Below are 16,944 nucleotides of genomic sequence, written 5' to 3'. Positions count from 1 at the left end.
CCCTCATTTCACAAATAATGAAACTGAGGTCCAGGGTGGTAAAAATAATTTCTCCAAAGTCGAAAGAGTCCGAGCCAGATTTCCTATTTAAGTCTTCCGCTTCCAAATCGAATACCCCTTCTACTTTATTTTGGTGCTTTCCTCCTTTCTTAACAATATTGAGCCTTTAAGAGGACTTGTCAAAGATTTGAGGTCCATGTTAATGCTGTTTTGGCCTGTCTGAACCCAGATCACCCATTTTGGTGTTTTATTTCCAAGGTACCGCGTCGTGGTCTCCTACCCTCCACAGAGCGAGGCCGAGATTGAGCTGAAAGAAGGAGACATTGTGTTCGTGCACAAGAAGAGAGAGGATGGCTGGTACAAAGGGACACTGCAGAGGAATGGGAGGACTGGCCTCTTCCCTGGAAGCTTTGTTGAAAGTTTCTGATGAGGACTGGTTGCCTTTCTCCCCCTAACATCCACCACCATTCTCCAAACCAAAAGACCTTCCAGAGGAAATTTCTGTAGCACAAGGAAAGAAAACAAAGGGAGGGTCACTGTTCTCTATTGTCACCATCCCTTCCAAAGATGCTCCCAGGCCCTTCTCCTCTCTGGAGGCCTGGGGGGTCGCTATGTTTCTCTAACTGGGGGATGCCTTGGACTGGGGATGGGGAAGGGGACCATGGCTAGACACTGAGAGAACACAGCTTTGGATTGTATTTCACCTTAAATGCCAACTCCCTTTGTGTAAATTATAGAGAGAAAATATCTTTTAAAGAGAAAATAAGAAAAAAGTTGATTTATTGCTGTAACTTATTTTGTTGGAGCTGCCATGCTCTTGTTTCCTGCCTATGCAAGATGGATTTGAGGAGTCCAGGAGGGCTGCTGAGAAGCATTGAAAACAAGCCACATTGGTTTGATGCTTCTTTGGGGAGGAAGTGATGTAGGTGGAGAAGCATTTAGGGAGAATTCCCATTCAGGCATTGCCCTGGAGGATCCAGTGGGGAATCCAATTGCTAATGTCACCCTTTCTATATACCTCAGTAATCTGCTGCCTAATCATTTCAGCAAGGGTGCTCAGAGAAGGGGAGGTTGTTTTTCATCTGGAGGGGCGAGAAGGGAGGGATACAGAACTGCCCTGGGCAGGACCTCCCCAAAGCTAGAGATCTCCCATGTGGCTTTGGGTTGTTTGGGGGAGGGGGGCGGGGAATCCTTTTTTGTGTGTCTCCTCTCAGTAGTATAAGCAGCAATTTTTGTTTTTACCCTCCAATATCACCTTTTTTTCTTATGGCATACCTTTTTATGTAAAAGCTATTAGACTTTATATATTTCTAATAGGTCATACATTTCCTATTTTTTCATACATCTGGTGCTGCCTTTTGGTAAAACTATGAATGACTTGGTTTTGCTTAAAAAAGAGAGTGTCAGTGGAGAGAGAGAGAGAGAGAGAGAGAGAAAGAGAGAGAGAGAGAGAGAGAGAGAGACATCAAACATGTAGACATTTTTATATTTGCCATATGAACTTTGGAGCATACCAACAAGTCCATGTCCTCGAGATCAAAACCTTGGCTGGTGTTTCATGGAGCAAGTGAGAGAATCCATTTGGGTGGTAGGGGGAGAGGACTTGAAAAAAGCCAATTTCCTTAAACCTTCACTAAAATCCCATGCTCTGTCTAGACAGGGACAATTATTCAAGAATTGGGAGCATTTCCAGGAGAAGGGAACCATTTTAACTGACTTTTACGTGGCAATAAAAAGAACACTGCAGGTCCACACTGGCCCAAGATGGTGGAATTTTCCTCTCACTCCATCAGAGGGAAATGTCAGTGGTTGTAATTAGCTTTCTCAAAATGTGATTTCTTCCTGTTAAAAATGTATAGTTCTGAACCATTGTGCAGATTCACAGCTTGGTTATGATTTCATTGGAAATGAACAATATCATTCTCTACTAGGCAGTGCATACTTCCATCTTCCAGGGACTAAAAGGTGCAATAAAGGCAAGCAAGTAGATTCAATTTTGTGACACAAACACGGAAAAGAAAATCTAATAGTTGCTCTGTAGGACTCTGGGGTTGGAGGAGAAAGAAGAGGGCAAAGATGACAGGAAGCTTTGATTGCATTGGGTCTTAAAACAAGTAGTAGTTCTAAGAAAATTATATCCCTTAAGAAATATTTGCCTTTTCTGTATATAACAGTAGCACAGATTGTAGATCGGCCATTTGAGACCACCTGAGTTGTCATATCTCAAAGGTGGTCTTATTCTAAAGAGGCTTGTTTCCCAACTGATATGTTTTCATTGACCAAAGGATAAAAATCCATATGTTTCCCATCCTTAAAAAACAAACACTCCAACTTAGGTTGAACTGCATAAATTTGTCCTTAGGAACGCAGGGTTTCCTTGGCTTTCTTGGATGTGACAAACAAATTCCAGACAGTCAGCCTCCCGCCAGACATGGTGCCTTTGAAATACTGAGCTGTTATTTTCAGATCTCATATTTTTGGATGGTTCAGTGGCTATTTATTACTGTTGGGTGGTAACCAACACCAAAAGGTTCCTGTTATTGTCAGGAGGAAAAGGACTTCTTTCCCTCTTTCCAACTGATAGCTGACTTAAGAAATTTGTTTAAAAAAAAAAAAAGAGGGGCTGGTTTAAAAATAGAGAGCACTGTCTGTGGAATTGATCAAAACCTGCACATCTCCATCAGGGATGATATATTAGTTGGCTAGCAAGCAAAAATGGCCCCAAAAAAGGCATATGTGTGTATATAAAAACCGTATCACTATGCAAAATGTGTATTGATTGATAGAGACACCTAGATGGTGTATACACCCAGGCAACTCTCCTCTCTAGTGAAAGCTCAGATAATTGATATCTTCAGATAATCCAGGACCCTTACTTTCACTCTTCTCAAATATTCAATGAGGAGAGCAGTGAACAAGTTAAGGAAGAATCTGGTGCGAATTTCATTTTCTCTCTCTACCCCTGCCCACATTATGCTAAAAAGCAGAAATGTGGCCAAGAGACTTCAGGCCAGAAAGGAATCCTGGATGATTTACGCAATAGATGTTCAATTAGCCCATGAAATAACAATTAAGAGAATTGACTATTCCCAACACTGTCAAATGAGATACTTTATTGGGTGAGGAAGGAGGGAAGAGAATGACAATTGCTATCTTCAGTTTTTAATGAAGAAAGAAGACAATTTGGCCCCTTGCCTGCCCCTTGGTAGTCAGCCTTACCTCCAAAAGTCCTAGACAGCAAACTCTAGAAGGCTTTAATCTCATAGGACCAAAGCCAGAGCATTTGGGGAAGGAGGAAATGCACAACCATCATTAATGTTTTTCAGTCATTTTTGAGCACAATTGTGACAGTCCTAGTTAATGAAAAAATTAAACCACAAAGAAAAAAAAAATCCAACAGGAGCAAAGTGTCACCTTTTGGGGGGTGGGGTGGGGGGGTTACCTTGCCTTGAAGAATCTGTAACGGTATGTCTTGGTGTTTGATATATTGAAACCGTACTTTATTTGCAGCCCCTGTTTCTGGTTTGACTGAATGGTTCATTTGTTTTAATCGTTGAGTAATTTTTCGTTGTCGTTGCCGTTGTTGGCCAAACCGATACCATTGGAGCAGCAGCACAGTCTGGGATGTATAACAACCAGCAAATGAAGTAAGTGGAGACATGGGCTGCCAAGGACATCCTGCATCTCTAGCAGGGATGAGCGGCAGCCTGGGCCCATTGACCCAAGTGAATGCAAGGAAAGGAAGATGAGCAAAGTAGAGAATGTGCATGCACTTCCTACCTTCAAAGTAAAATGCATTCTTCTGGCAAACGTCAACCTCATTTTGTAAAATGCCAACTTTGCTCTACTCGAAATGGTCTCGGCTAACTGACTCTGAACAATTCCTTTGTACTTTGCACAGCTCAGAAAACGTTTTTTTGTTATACCCGAGTGTCAGCGTGTGATTTAAGAAACATTGACAGTGATGGTTACAAATGAACTATGATGACTGTGTTCTGAGTCTTTAAATAAAAATGAATATGGAAAATAGTGAGTCAAGTGGGCTTCTTTACTCTGACGACACAAGCCGAGAAGCAAATGGCGATCTACAGCCTGCACAGGGGTGAGACTTTCCGTTCTGCCTGTTACTAACCATATGAAATCACTTCACCTCCCTCCATGTGCCTCAATTTCTACATCTGAAAAATGGCGGCATTGACTCCATTTTTACCTCTGATTGCCGCCAATTTTTCATAATGCCTGAAATAATATCCATAAAGTACTTAAAAACCATAAAGCGCCATGCAAACAAAAGCTAATCTTACATCAAGAACATCTATTTAAAGGAGAGGGGGTGCCAGTCATGAGGGCAAATACAACATCATTTTCCCAAAGAGGGAGGTACTCTATGAAAGGTACTAAAGACTTGTTTTCATCCCCCCCCTTTTTTTTTTGCTTTAATGAAGCAAAAAAAGTTGGCTTTCCTGCCAACTCTAATTGGCCCCACCATGTGTGTGGGAGAGTTTGCGTTTCTGTCAGCAGAAATGTGTTGTGCAGGAGCTTTGCAAAGTCATGGAATTAAAACAAGGCAAGCAGGGGATGTCAAACAGTCTTCCTGAGCATACCCAGAAATAAGTTCTAAAAGTTGAGAGTCTGGCCAGGGACTTCACAGCTCAATGGAAAGAGCCCGCATTTGAGAGTCAAAGACTCTCTCTGCATCTTTTACTGCCAATGAGAGATTTGGTGAGACACATTTTCTCTGGGCCTCAGTGTCCTCATTCGTAAATGAAGATGTTGAACACTAGTTAGAATACTGGCTTCTCTCCCACTTGAAATTCTATAACTCTGAATTGTTCTCATGTATTTGGTGGAAGGCACAAAGGAAGAATCTGGTTGTGGGGAAAAGACAGTATATGTGACTCCAACTTGATAGAAAGTGGGGAATGGGAAAAGGGGAAGGAAGAATGTCTCCTCCTGGGCTGCGCCATCTCCTTGGGGGAGGCATTGCCAGGACAGGAGGGGATGGATGTCAGAGGACCTTTCTGCCAAACTGGACCAAAGAGATGGCTCTTAATTATGTGCTATAAGACATCAAGATTCCCTGGAACAATTTGGGAAGTCCTGTGCTCCAGTGAACTCTTCCAGCAAAGTCAGGCCATTGCTCTCTTTTGTGTCTTGAAATTCTTGGGAAAGTACTATATTAATGGAGCAATAAGTCCAAGTGCTTCCGACATAGTCTCTCTGGGGAAAAGCAAATCACGTTTTTGACTACAGAAAACCAAGAATGATGTACAATCCTATCAACATTTCTCAGGACAAAATAATCCACGTATATCTGTCCTCTTCCCCTCCTTCTTGTCCTCTCCCCCTTCCAACCAGGTTTGTGGAGCCATATCATTGTCCTTGGAATTTGAAGATGTTGATCGCTATCCTCGTGGGCAGGTATGATTGAAAAACCAGAACAGACTGAGAAGTTCTTCCCTCCCCAACTAACAAGGAAAGCTATGCACTCTTTAGTCTTCCTGTCTGTAAGCACTGTTAACTGAATTATTTGTGATCCTCTTTCCCCTTTCCAGTAGTCTTTCCAGAGAGATCCTTTCTACTTTCCCCTGGGTAAAAGCAAACAACTGTGGGAACAAAGCAATGAGTGTTCTAGGATCTAGTTATGAGCCTTTGGATGTGTGCTTTCCTCCTGCACACAACAAATTAATGTGAATCACTTTGGCTTCACCTCTTTATTCTTCTTTTGTCCAAAGGAATGAAGAGAAAAGTCAAGCTCGTGTCCAAAATTAGGTATATCGTTGTAGCTCATCCCTGCCCCTTCCTAATGTAGGCCCCCTATAAAGCTTCCTCTTTATGTATGGCTCTATTCAAAACCACAGTTCACAGGGGATCCTATGCTCAGTAGTTAGATAGACTTGGAGACAGGAGGTCCTGAGTTCAAATTTAACCTCAGCTGTGTGACTCTGGGCAAGTTACTTAACACTACTTAACACTCTGCTGCCTTGGAACCAGTACCTAGGATTAATTCCAAGATAGAACATAAGGGTTAAAAAAAAACAAAACAGTTCATGAACCCCTATCTCTCTTTTTTTTTCTTCCCTCTTTCATCAAACTAGAGAAAGAGCTCTTGTCTGAGGTCCATGACAACACAGATTTCAGTGGATCCACAAACCTGGATGGGGAAAAAAATTACATCTTACTTTTCATCAACTTTTAACTGAAATTTAGCATTTCTTTCAACTACTTAAAAGCATTATTCTGAGAAAAGGTTCTTAGGCATCATCAGACTGCCAAAAAAGGTCCATCACACACACACACACACACACACACACACACACACACACACACAGGGGGGCGAGGGGGAAGAGATTTAGAATCCTGAACTAGAGAACATATTCATTGAACTTCATTTTTAATTGTTTTGGAAACAAAGGATTTGATTAAAGGAATCAGAACAGATCATAGAGGGCACATTCTCCCATAGATTATCACACCTGTGATTGGAGAGGAAACATTTATATCCTAAATAATTCATATTTCTATGGTTGCATCTCAGTTAAAATAATTCTCTACCTCTGAAACTAACACTCACTGCTTCCTTGCATAGCTACTGATGTCATCTGCTGCTGCTGGGCTGTCATCTGCTGCTTCTCCATTGAGCTGCTACTGCCATCTGCTGCTTCTCTGCAGCATATTACTAGGCGACTTCACATTGCAAGACCCCTTATTTAGACATTACATGTTACTCTGGAGGTTCATTTAACTAAAGACTTAGAAGAAGGGTGGTGGTGGGGAAGGAGGGAAATGGCAACCTTTGTCCTGTATTCCTACAGCTGCACTCAAATCGCTATTCATTCTACACCAGCAAATGTTGTTGAAATAGTGAAGTAATGAAATGATGTTCGAGCAATACATTTTGTGAGGTAGTGTCTGGGCCCCTCCTTTGCATGCACTAACTGGAGAAAAAAAGAACTAGGCATGAATTATTGACCTGCCTCTCCCACTTACTAGCTCCGTGACCTTGGACAAATCAGTTCATGGTTTTGAGGCTTACTTTCATCAGCTATAAAATGGGGATGATAAATGGATCCTGCCTACTTTGCAGGGCGCTCATGAAATTGAAATGAAAAAATGTTTGAGAACAACTTTAAAGACCCTGAATCATAATCCCAAGGTATTTCTCCTAGTTCTATCACTCTCTGTGTTACCTGGAGCAGATGATTTTCTTTGGACCTTCGTTTTCCTGTCTATGAAATGATGGGTTTGGAATAGATGATCTCTGAACACATTTCCAGCTCTAAAACTATGATCCTATGACCAGTTTGCCATTTGCCTCATAGATGAAGTGAAAGCCACAAGAATTGGACCTTTTATGAATTTTCATAAGATTCAGAGGAAAGAGACCCAAGGAACTGTCCAGTTCACTCCATCTTTTCTAGAAGAGATGAGCAGATTGCAGGTGAGAATGAACTTGGAGAAAATTATTCGTAACATCAGCAGGATAGAACTCACTTATCCTATTTCCTAACTCTCACCCCTTACCGAGCTTCCCTATTTCTTCTGAGAGTACCACCATTCTTTCAGTCTCTCAGATTCCCCTTTGGTCTTTGGCACTGGGCATCCCTTGTGCCTATATTATACTCCCATCTGACCTTTGCCTCAAAATTCCTCACTTTCTTCAAGACAGAACATAAGCACTCCCTTCTGCAGAATGGCAGAATGCCTTTTCGGAGCCCCCTCATCTGCCAGTGCCTAAATACCTTGTACTCATTCTCTACTTATTCTGGATATACATATGTGTGCATGTATACACACAAGCACACCTATGGCTTCCCTGAGAAAACTTAAGCTACTTAAGAACAAAAATCATTCTTTTCCTTCTCGCCTTCCTCCTTCCCCTTCTCCTCCAGTACCCGGCACATGAGAAGTATTTAATATTAACTGTTTATTATTTAATGTTAACTGTTTGATCACAGAGGAAGCAAGCAGCCAGGCATGAGTCATGTGGAGAAGAATCATAGATGCCCTCATGCTGTCCTCTTGCTGGGAGACATCTCTTATCAGAAGCTATCTTCCTCCACTTTTGCAGGGATGGTTTTGCATATATTGTCAGATTTTCTCCTATATATTGATTGGTTTTGCTCATTCTTTTTCTCTCCTTCCTTCCTTTCTTTTTTTCCTTTTTAAAAAATTCTTTCTAAGAAAGGATAGCTCAGGGACAGCTACAGAACCAGACCTAGAGGTAGGAGGTTCTGCATTCAAATCTAGCCTATTATATACTTTCTTGCTGTATGATCCTGGGCAAGTCACTCAGTCCCACTTGCCTAACCCTTACCGGTCTTCTGCCTCCTGGAACTGGTTAAAAAAAAGAAAAGATACCTCTCTAAGAGGAATGGAGAGAAATTGATGGGGAGGGGTAGAGATTCAGGTGATATAAAAAGCAAAGATAAAAATAAAAGTGTATTTGCTTTTAAGAAAGGATACCATCTCTACGAAGCTATGTCACTACTTTCTCTATCAGCAGAGCTCAGGAAGCCCACAAGGGGAAGGGTCCTCATCTTGGTGGGAGTAACCAGCTTATTCCCAAGTAGTTAGGCTAATTCCTTCTTTCCAGGAAGAGCAGAAGCCTTTAGACTCCATCTGGAACAATCTCCTGGTGCTTTCAGCCCTGCACAGCCTCTTCTTAATCTGGTGAGTCTGGCAGCAATGTGCAATATGCAGAAGCCAAACCAAACTGATGAGGAGTGCTAGGGTAAAAGGAGGAGTGGGGTGTGCAAGGAAAGGCAGGCTGAACTATGGGAAAGCCTCCGTCCATGTGTCCCACTTGCATGCCCCCAAAATAGCTCTTGCAGATTTGACACATTTATTCTCAATTATAAAATTATAAAGGAAAGGGATGAGGGAGGCAATGGAAATAGAAAACCAGCTGCTCCTGGTTTTCAGCCTTCAGCAGCCCCTTCCAGTCCAAATGCCTCTCAGACCTCATTCCTAAACAATGAATTGTTTAGCACTGATGGAGCCCTGCCCAAGCTGCTAAGCTGTCTACTGAGCATACATTACATTGGACCATCTGACACACTCCACGCTAAAAGGGGCCTCATCCTTAGGCAGGGAACGTGGGAGCACAGCTTCTTAGAGAGAGAACAAGTGCTTTCTTATTCATTCATTTTCAGCCTGTTCCACTCTTCATGACCCTATTTGGGGTTTTCTTGGCAGAGATACTGGAGTGATTTGCTATTTCCTTCTCTAGCTCATTTTAGAGATGAGGGACCTGAGGCAAGCAGCAGTAAGTGACTTGCTCAGGGTCACACAGCTAGTAAGCGTCTAAGGTCAGATTTGAACTCAAGAAAATGAGTCTCCCTGACTCCAGACTTTGCACTCTACCCAGTGAAACACCCAGCTAAATAGATGCTAGTTAGAAGTAAAATTCCCTTCCCAAAACATCTTTATATTTATTATTTTGTTATCTGATTCTACTTAGTAATAATAATTTCCTCACCTAAAATAACTGTCTTTATTTTTCATATACTTTGTTTTTATCCCTAATTCCTTTCCCTTTGTATCCCAGGGATAGGTGAGGTGGATAGAAAACCACCCCCAAAGTCAGGAATACCTGGGTTTAAGACCTCCCTCTGACATATACTGCCTGTGTGACCCTGGGCACAGGGTTGCCTCCTCTCCTAGTACCCCAGGTAAACCTCTAAGGCTAGAAGATGTCAATCTGCTTACTCGGTGAAGGCACTGTGCTAAGAGCTTTACTGTTTTTATTCAGCTGGATCCTCACAAGATTCCCCAGAGATAGGTGAAGTCTCTGATGACCACCATCATTGTCATCAGCAGCGCTCTCCCAGGCCCAGTAGAGATCCCCTCTCTTATTGGGGAGCAACTATAATTTCGGTAGTATAGCAGTTACTCGACTCTCAGATCCTGAAGCACAATGTTCCCGTATAACAGAATTATAGAACTGGGAGGGGCCTCAAAGAACTATCAAATCCATACATAAAAGGAATCCCTACATCAAGCTACTACATGGTACAGTGGTGGAGGGTGCTAGGTGTGGAATCAAGAGGACCTGAGTTCAAAATCTGCCTCAGGCCCTTAATAGCTATGGAACCCCCTAGGCAAGGTTGACCTTGGACACTTGACCTATCCACCTCATTTTCCTTAGCTGTAAAATGGGAATAATAATAGCACCTACCTCCCAAGATTGTTATCTCAAGATAGTGATTGTAAAGTATTTAGCACAACGCCTGGCATGTAGTAGACACACAAGGGCTCTCTATTGTTGATAAGTTTGCAAATACTTTTATTATAACAGTCCAATGAAGCATATATATATATAGTAATATTGTTATGCTCAGGCTATGGGTAAGGACACAGAGGTGGTACCTTGCCCAAAGCCATGAGCAAAATGTTTTGTAAACTTGAAATTGCTATAGAAACGTGAGTTATGATGATTTTTCTGCCCCAGGAATGAAGACAACCAGACCATAGTATAGGATCGTATCTACAGCTGCTAGCCTAGAATAAGCTGCATCAGAATCTATCTATGCAAGACCCCCTTTAGAGCCTGTAAACAATCCTCAGCCTTCCTCCCCAGTCCCCAGCTCTGTAGCTCCCTAAACAGCCAGAGATCTCACTTCTCTTGAAATGTGGTTTTAGACAGACAAACAGACAGACACCTTTAAAAATATTTATTTTCTCATGTCCCTGTCTGAGGACATCAAGCCCCGTTTATGTGTCCTCTATATACGTGCCTCAGCTGGTCTTGAGATTCATTTAAAATTGCAACTCTGCCCCAGTTTTCCTCAGGCCAGATTCCTATCTTATGTAACACCCTGGGAATTCCCATGTGTTGGACTGGCTGTTCCTAGAATCTTATTATGATTCATAACTTGGTAAGCAGACTCAAAGCCTCTGTTGAACTCTCAGCTATTCAGTATGGAGCTTCAGAATCCAAATAGACCAGATAAAAAACATAGAGTAGAAATACCACCTTGAGTGTAGAACAGTAATGGAGGTCCATTTGATTGCCTCTCCCTCAGTCTCTGGCCTTCTTTCCCAGGATCCCCATCTTATATAGCCTGGGGATTCTAGCCTGAAACCCTCTGGCCCACATTATTCTCCTTGGACCAGAAGTACTCAACGAGCCTAAAACATGATAATCATTGTATTAAAGACCAGTGTCTATTGGTGTGTTTCCAAATGGCATTTATAAGCTTCAACCAGTGTACCAGCCAATCAGGCTTGGTGTTGTTCACAACTATATGTGAGGATCTGGGGCCTAAATGCCTTATTTCTTGGAAGGAAATGCTTCTCCTTCCTTCTTAACTCTCCAGTCCAATGAGATGTGACCACTGACATGTACAAGTTTCTCTGACCAAAACTTAAAAGTTGCAGCCTACCTGTGTAAGCAATGCACAGGCTTTCTTAGCTATTCCTCCACAGACTCTCTAGGCCAGGATTTTTTTCTACCCAATTTTCCACTCTCTGAGGCAGCGTGATTGATTGTTTTCTGGAACTCTTCTTCTTCTATCTTTCAACTTTATTGTATCGTGTGAAGTAGACAGTAAGATTTCCTTTGGGGAGTTGGGAGGGAGGAAGGCAACTTGAGCAGCTTGTCTCAATTTCATTCACACCATACACGTTCCAAGTTAGTCAGACTCTCTTGCTTCCAAACGCTCCCTTTTTCATGTTCTTTCTCTCACTCCATCTCTCTCGTCCTCCCTTGTGTTACTTTCATGTGCTGTTTCCCTGTCACCCACACACTCCTCCTTACACACAAACATTCTTCCCCATGTACTTGGCTTAAATTGGCTAGAAACTCTCAGGACCAGAAGGCAATGCAATTGTTAATATTTTTCCATTCCAATGCTGGCCCTCCCTGGGCAGGGGAGGAGGAAGTAGAAGGGGAAATCTGGTGTTTCTTACTTTAACTCTAATATAGCTTCCCACCATGTAATTCTTTCTGCTACACAATGAGGAATAATTGGCCTATTCTTGACTGAGATCCAACTGCAATCCCACTGCTAAGTGTGATGGGATTAGGCGATGAAGATATTTCTCCTTGGTTAAGTGTCCAGAATTCACCTGAAGGTCTCATAGAATATTTTATAATTTTTTCCATTAATGACTATGTTTTTAAGCAGCTGAGTAAAACCATGCAGGACTTAGAGTCAGGAAAACCCAAGATTGAATCCTACCTAGGATACTTCCAGGCTATGGGGCCTTGGGCAAGTCATTTACTCTCTCTAAACTTTAGTTTCCATATCTGTAAAGTGGGGATTAGAACAGCAGCTACCTCTCAAGGCTGTAGTTAAGTATCAAATAGGATAATTTATGCAACACATATTGTAAACTTCATTGTGCTATACGGGGCAGCTAGGTGGCAAATGGATAGAGAACTGGGCTTGGAATCAGGAAGACTCATCTTCATGAATTCAAATCTGGCCTCAGACACTTCTAGCTATGTGACCCTGAGTAAGTCACTTATGTTTGTCTTAGTTTCCTCATCTCTAAAATAAGTTGGAGAAGGAAATGACAAACCACTCCAGTATCTTTGCCAAGGACACCCCAAAATGGGGTCAAGAAGAGTTGGACATGACTGGACATCAAAAATGTGCTATCTGAATGAAAATATATTTTGAATGACAATACATGTATAACCAGTAGAATTGCTTATCAACTCTAGGGGGGGCGGAGGAGAGGAGAGGGAGACAACACAGATCATTTAACTATGGAAATATTATGTGTAGTTTGTTATTGGAATAAAAGAAAGCTAAAATGTAAAAATAAGTAAATGTAAATTGCCATAGTCATCATCCTCATCCTTGTTGTAAACATGATGTCAGCATAAGAAGGCTCTTAACTCTTCATCTGTATGAAGAAGGCTTTCCTTGGGGGGAGGAGGATTCCCATTACTGCAAATCTTTTTTTAAAAAAACCTTTCTTTCTTAGAATCAATACTAACTATTGGTTCCAAGACAAAAGGACAGTAAAGGCTAGGCAACTGGGGATACGTGACTTGCCTAGGGTCACACAGTTAAGAAGTGTCTAACGCCAGATTGGAACCTGGGCAGGGGAGGAGGAAGTAGAAGGGAAAATCTGGTGTTTCTTACTTTAACTCTAATATAGCTTCCCACCATGAAATTCTTTCTGCTGCACAATGAGGAATGTCTGGCTGAGATACAACTACAATCCCACTGCTAAGTTTAGAGGGTTTAGAGGATGAAGATTTTCTTCTTGATTAACTGTCCAGAACCAGATTGGAACCCAGGACATCCCATCTCCAGGCTTGGCTCTCTATTCACTGAACCACCTACCTGTCCCCTCCAAATCTTCCAAGGCTGGACGACTACTTGTCAATTCTAATAGATGATAACTTCTGCCCTAAGCTGAGGACGGTTAAAGGGAGGAAGGTGACCATGTATGGAGCACCTTAAAATGTATCAAATGCTTTGCATAATTAATCTCACTTGATTCTTACACCAACCGTATGAGGTAAACACTATTCAGCTTACAGGTAATGAAACCGAGACACAGCGGCACACAAAGAAATCTGCATCCATGGAGCTCCCCTTTTTCTCCTCCTGGCCTCAGCTTTCCTCTCTGCAATGACAGAGGTCTTATCTCTCTTCTATCTGACAGCCCTTCAAATACAGGAACAGCTAGCTAGCCCGTCGCTTCCCCTTGAGTCTCCTCTCCTTCATGTTAAGCATCTCCTGTCCTTCCACCAGCCTTTAATCACGCTCGTCACTCGTTCCTGAGTTCCTTCCAGTTTCTCAATGTCCTTCCCAAGAGGTGGCACCCAGAACTGAACACAATACTGTCGTTAGTCTCTGACAAGGGCAGAATACAACAAGGCCCTCGTTTGCCCTGTGCTGGACACTCTGCCTTTAGAAAGATGGAAGATTGCTGCCCAGGAAGGAAAGTGACCCAATGGCACTAACCTGACAGTCATATCTGGCAGCTGTCCGATTTGAAACCCCAGGCTTTGAGCTATCTAAATGGAAATGAAGGAGCGTTTGGAGGCCGGGCGGAGATTGGAGCTTCTGCAGAAATGAAGTGACAATGCAGCTGGGGAAACGAGGGTGGCGGGGGGGGGGGGGGGGAGGGGGGGGTTCATTTCATTTCCCAGAGATTCTCAGAAAAGCCACCACTTACCAGGATTGGGGGCTCAGCCTTCATCTAGCACTTTGGGGCACTAGGGGCCTGCCCAGCTTGGCTTGGTTCTTTAACCAGGCAGAAGACAATGCAGCTCCGGCCTCAGTCTCCAGCCCAGTGATTCCCTGGGAGGCAGCAGCAGTTGGAAAATGGCCTGGCCACTTATATTCTGCCCCCTGGTTTCCTCCACATCACCAGTCCCCGTTCCCTTCTGTCAAAAGGCATCTCTAGGTTGGAGTATAAGAAAAGTAGAACCCCTTGTGGGGCCACAGGTTAGATCAGCAAGGGTTGAAGTGAGGAAGAGGGAAAAGATGGTCAAGGTGTAAAAACACCTGACTGGCCCTACTCCCTGCATCATCTGTGACCGAATCCCCTTTTCTGGAGGGCTGTTTATTGAGCCTACTTACCCAAAGAGCAGGTAGCAAGCCTCAAGAAAGCTCACTGAATGGGAAGCACATGTTTTGGTTGATCCCCACCCCCACCCCTCTGCCAAGGAATGGAAAGCAATTCACTGAACCACATGGCCCTGGGACCTGGACCAATCAAAATGAGCAGAGGGCCTCCCGCACTTCCTCAGAAGGCCTTTCTCAGGTGCTCAGATGGCGATGTCCGCTGGGGCCTCACCTGTCTTCCTATGCAAAAACCCCTTCAATAGAAAAGGAGAATCTAAAGAAATGTATTATCCACAGCAATTTCGAGAGCTAATCACTCAGGGACCAAAACGATTTTTATCAAGAGTCTGCAAAGATCAAGGTTGTTGATTTGACCTTGACCACGAGACCTCAGGTGACACAGTGGACAGAACGCTGGGTCTAGAGTCAGGAAGGCTCATCTCCCTGAGTTCAAACCTGGCTTCAGATGCTTTTACTGGCTCTGTGACCTGTTTGCCTCAGTTTCCTCATATGTAAAGTGAGCTAGAAGAGGAAATGGCAAACCACTCCAGTATCTTTGCTAAGAAAACCCCAAGGAGGCAGTTAGGCAACACAGTAGAGAGAACAGCAAACCTGAAGTCAGGAGGAGACCTAGATTCAAATCTGACCTCAAATATTTCTTATCTATTTGATCCTAGACAAGTCACTTACCCCAGATAAGTCAGCCCTAGAATTGATACTAAAACATAAAATAAGGGTCTCCAAAAAATGAAGTTTCAAATAATTAAACACCCCTGAACCAACTGAACAACGGGAGACATACTTTTGCTTAAATCCAGAGGGCTCTCAATTTCATAACTATCCTATAGTTCAGACCTCGACTATAGTCAGTATATTCAATATATTATACAATATAGTCAGTGTGGCACTTTTCCATTTTCTGTCATATAGTATTAGCTAATTGCTTTATACTGTCATGAACAGAGTTTAATAAAGGGTAAACAGGCAACTCTCAGAGGAAGATATCCTTTATTTTCTCTCTCTTTCTTCCCTTCTCTCTTTCTCTCTCTCCCTCCCCTCTCCCTTCCTCCCTTCCTTCCTTCCTTCCTTCCTTCCTTCCTTCCTTTTTTTTAGACATTTAGAGTTGAAAGAGACCTGAGAGTCTGTCAAATTCAATCCCTTCATTTTAAAGCAGGGCAACCAGGTAGTGCAGTGGTTAGGAACAGAAAGGCTTAGAATCAGAAAGACTTTATTAATAAGGCATCAAATTATATTAGTAAAGCTTGTGGTCTGCCTCCATTTGTGCCAAAACACCCCAAAATTAGGGCTTAGAGGATTTTTTTTTGTTAAACCCTTACCTTCTGTCTTAGAATCAGTGCTATATATTGGTTTCAAGGTAAAAGAGTGGTAAGGGCTAGGCAATGGGGTTAAGTGACTTGCACAGGGTCACACAGCTACAAAGTATCTGAGGTCACATTTGAACCTAGGACCTTCCATCTCTAAGTTTGGGTCTCAATCCACTGAGCAACCTTGCTGTCCCCAGAGGATTTTTTTAAACCTAGATGTGTCTTCCTTCTGATTGGCCCAGCAGTTTATCATTTGTATCTCCCCTAGCAAATGGATTAGTAAACATTTCAATAAGGGGATTCTCAGCTCCTCCCTGGAGGGCAGGACTAATCTTCTGGATCAATGTGCAGCTATATATCATAATCTGGACAATAGACATTCTTCATCCACTTTGTTTTCCCTGTGTAGATAGGTAGGTCAAATTTTTCAAATTATGTGGAATAGAAAGTGAATTGTGAACTTCCAGGTAAACATGCTGGCAGTCAAGCCACAGGACTCTTCTTCTCCTCAGCACCCACTGATATAGACTACCTCAAAAGACAAAAAAAAAAAACAAACCTAATTCATAAGAACAAATGGACTCTACAGTAGGGCACAGCATTGAAGGTACATGGGATTTGGGCATTGCCACACTATAAGGGGATGAAAAAACTCCCACCAAAATGCTAATCTACCCTCCCCCACCCCACCTACCAAGCCAGAGTCAGAGCCAGCATGTGCCAGAATCAGTGAGTGAGTGCGGGGCACCTCTAGAGTGAGTGAAGGGCACCTCTAGGTCCTTGGAAGTTGACTAAGGCCACCAAAGACCTACCCCTGAGAGAAGCTAGACCTGAAACCCCAGCAGGCTGAAGAGCGCAGACCATGGGCACTCGCAGGAAGATAGCACAGAGAAGGGCAGCAAACAACAGAAGCTGCAGAGATTCGAGAGCTTGCCTCAAGCAAAATCATTGCTCCTTAACTCCATACACAGAGAGCCTGCCCATCTCACTCAGATTTCTGACTAAACAGGGAAGGAAAAACTTCCACCACGGTGATGGCAAATAATGCCCAGGAACAACAACCTCCCTCCAATAAAAACAAG

General features: G+C 42.8%; 1 protein-coding gene across 4 annotated transcripts in view; it reads left to right on the top strand.

Annotated features, from left to right (window-relative positions):
- SH3RF3 (SH3 domain containing ring finger 3) overlaps positions 1-4,030 on the top strand; it is a 629,698-nt gene extending 625,668 nt beyond the window's left edge. For all 4 annotated transcript variants that reach the window (XM_007501218.3, XM_056808193.1, XM_007501221.3 and 1 more), the window contains one exon: positions 259-4,030. In XM_007501218.3, coding sequence (XP_007501280.2) covers positions 259-427 — 169 coding nt within the window. In that variant the 3' untranslated portion in view covers positions 428-4,030. The remainder of the gene's footprint in view (positions 1-258) is intronic.
- Positions 4,031-16,944: the final 12,914 nt, after the last annotated feature.

Source organism: Monodelphis domestica, chromosome 8 (assembly GCF_027887165.1).
Source record: "Monodelphis domestica isolate mMonDom1 chromosome 8, mMonDom1.pri, whole genome shotgun sequence".
In the NCBI taxonomy this organism is placed as follows: Eukaryota; Metazoa; Chordata; class Mammalia; order Didelphimorphia; family Didelphidae; genus Monodelphis; species Monodelphis domestica.
This window is presented reverse-complemented; position numbering and strand designations above follow the sequence as displayed.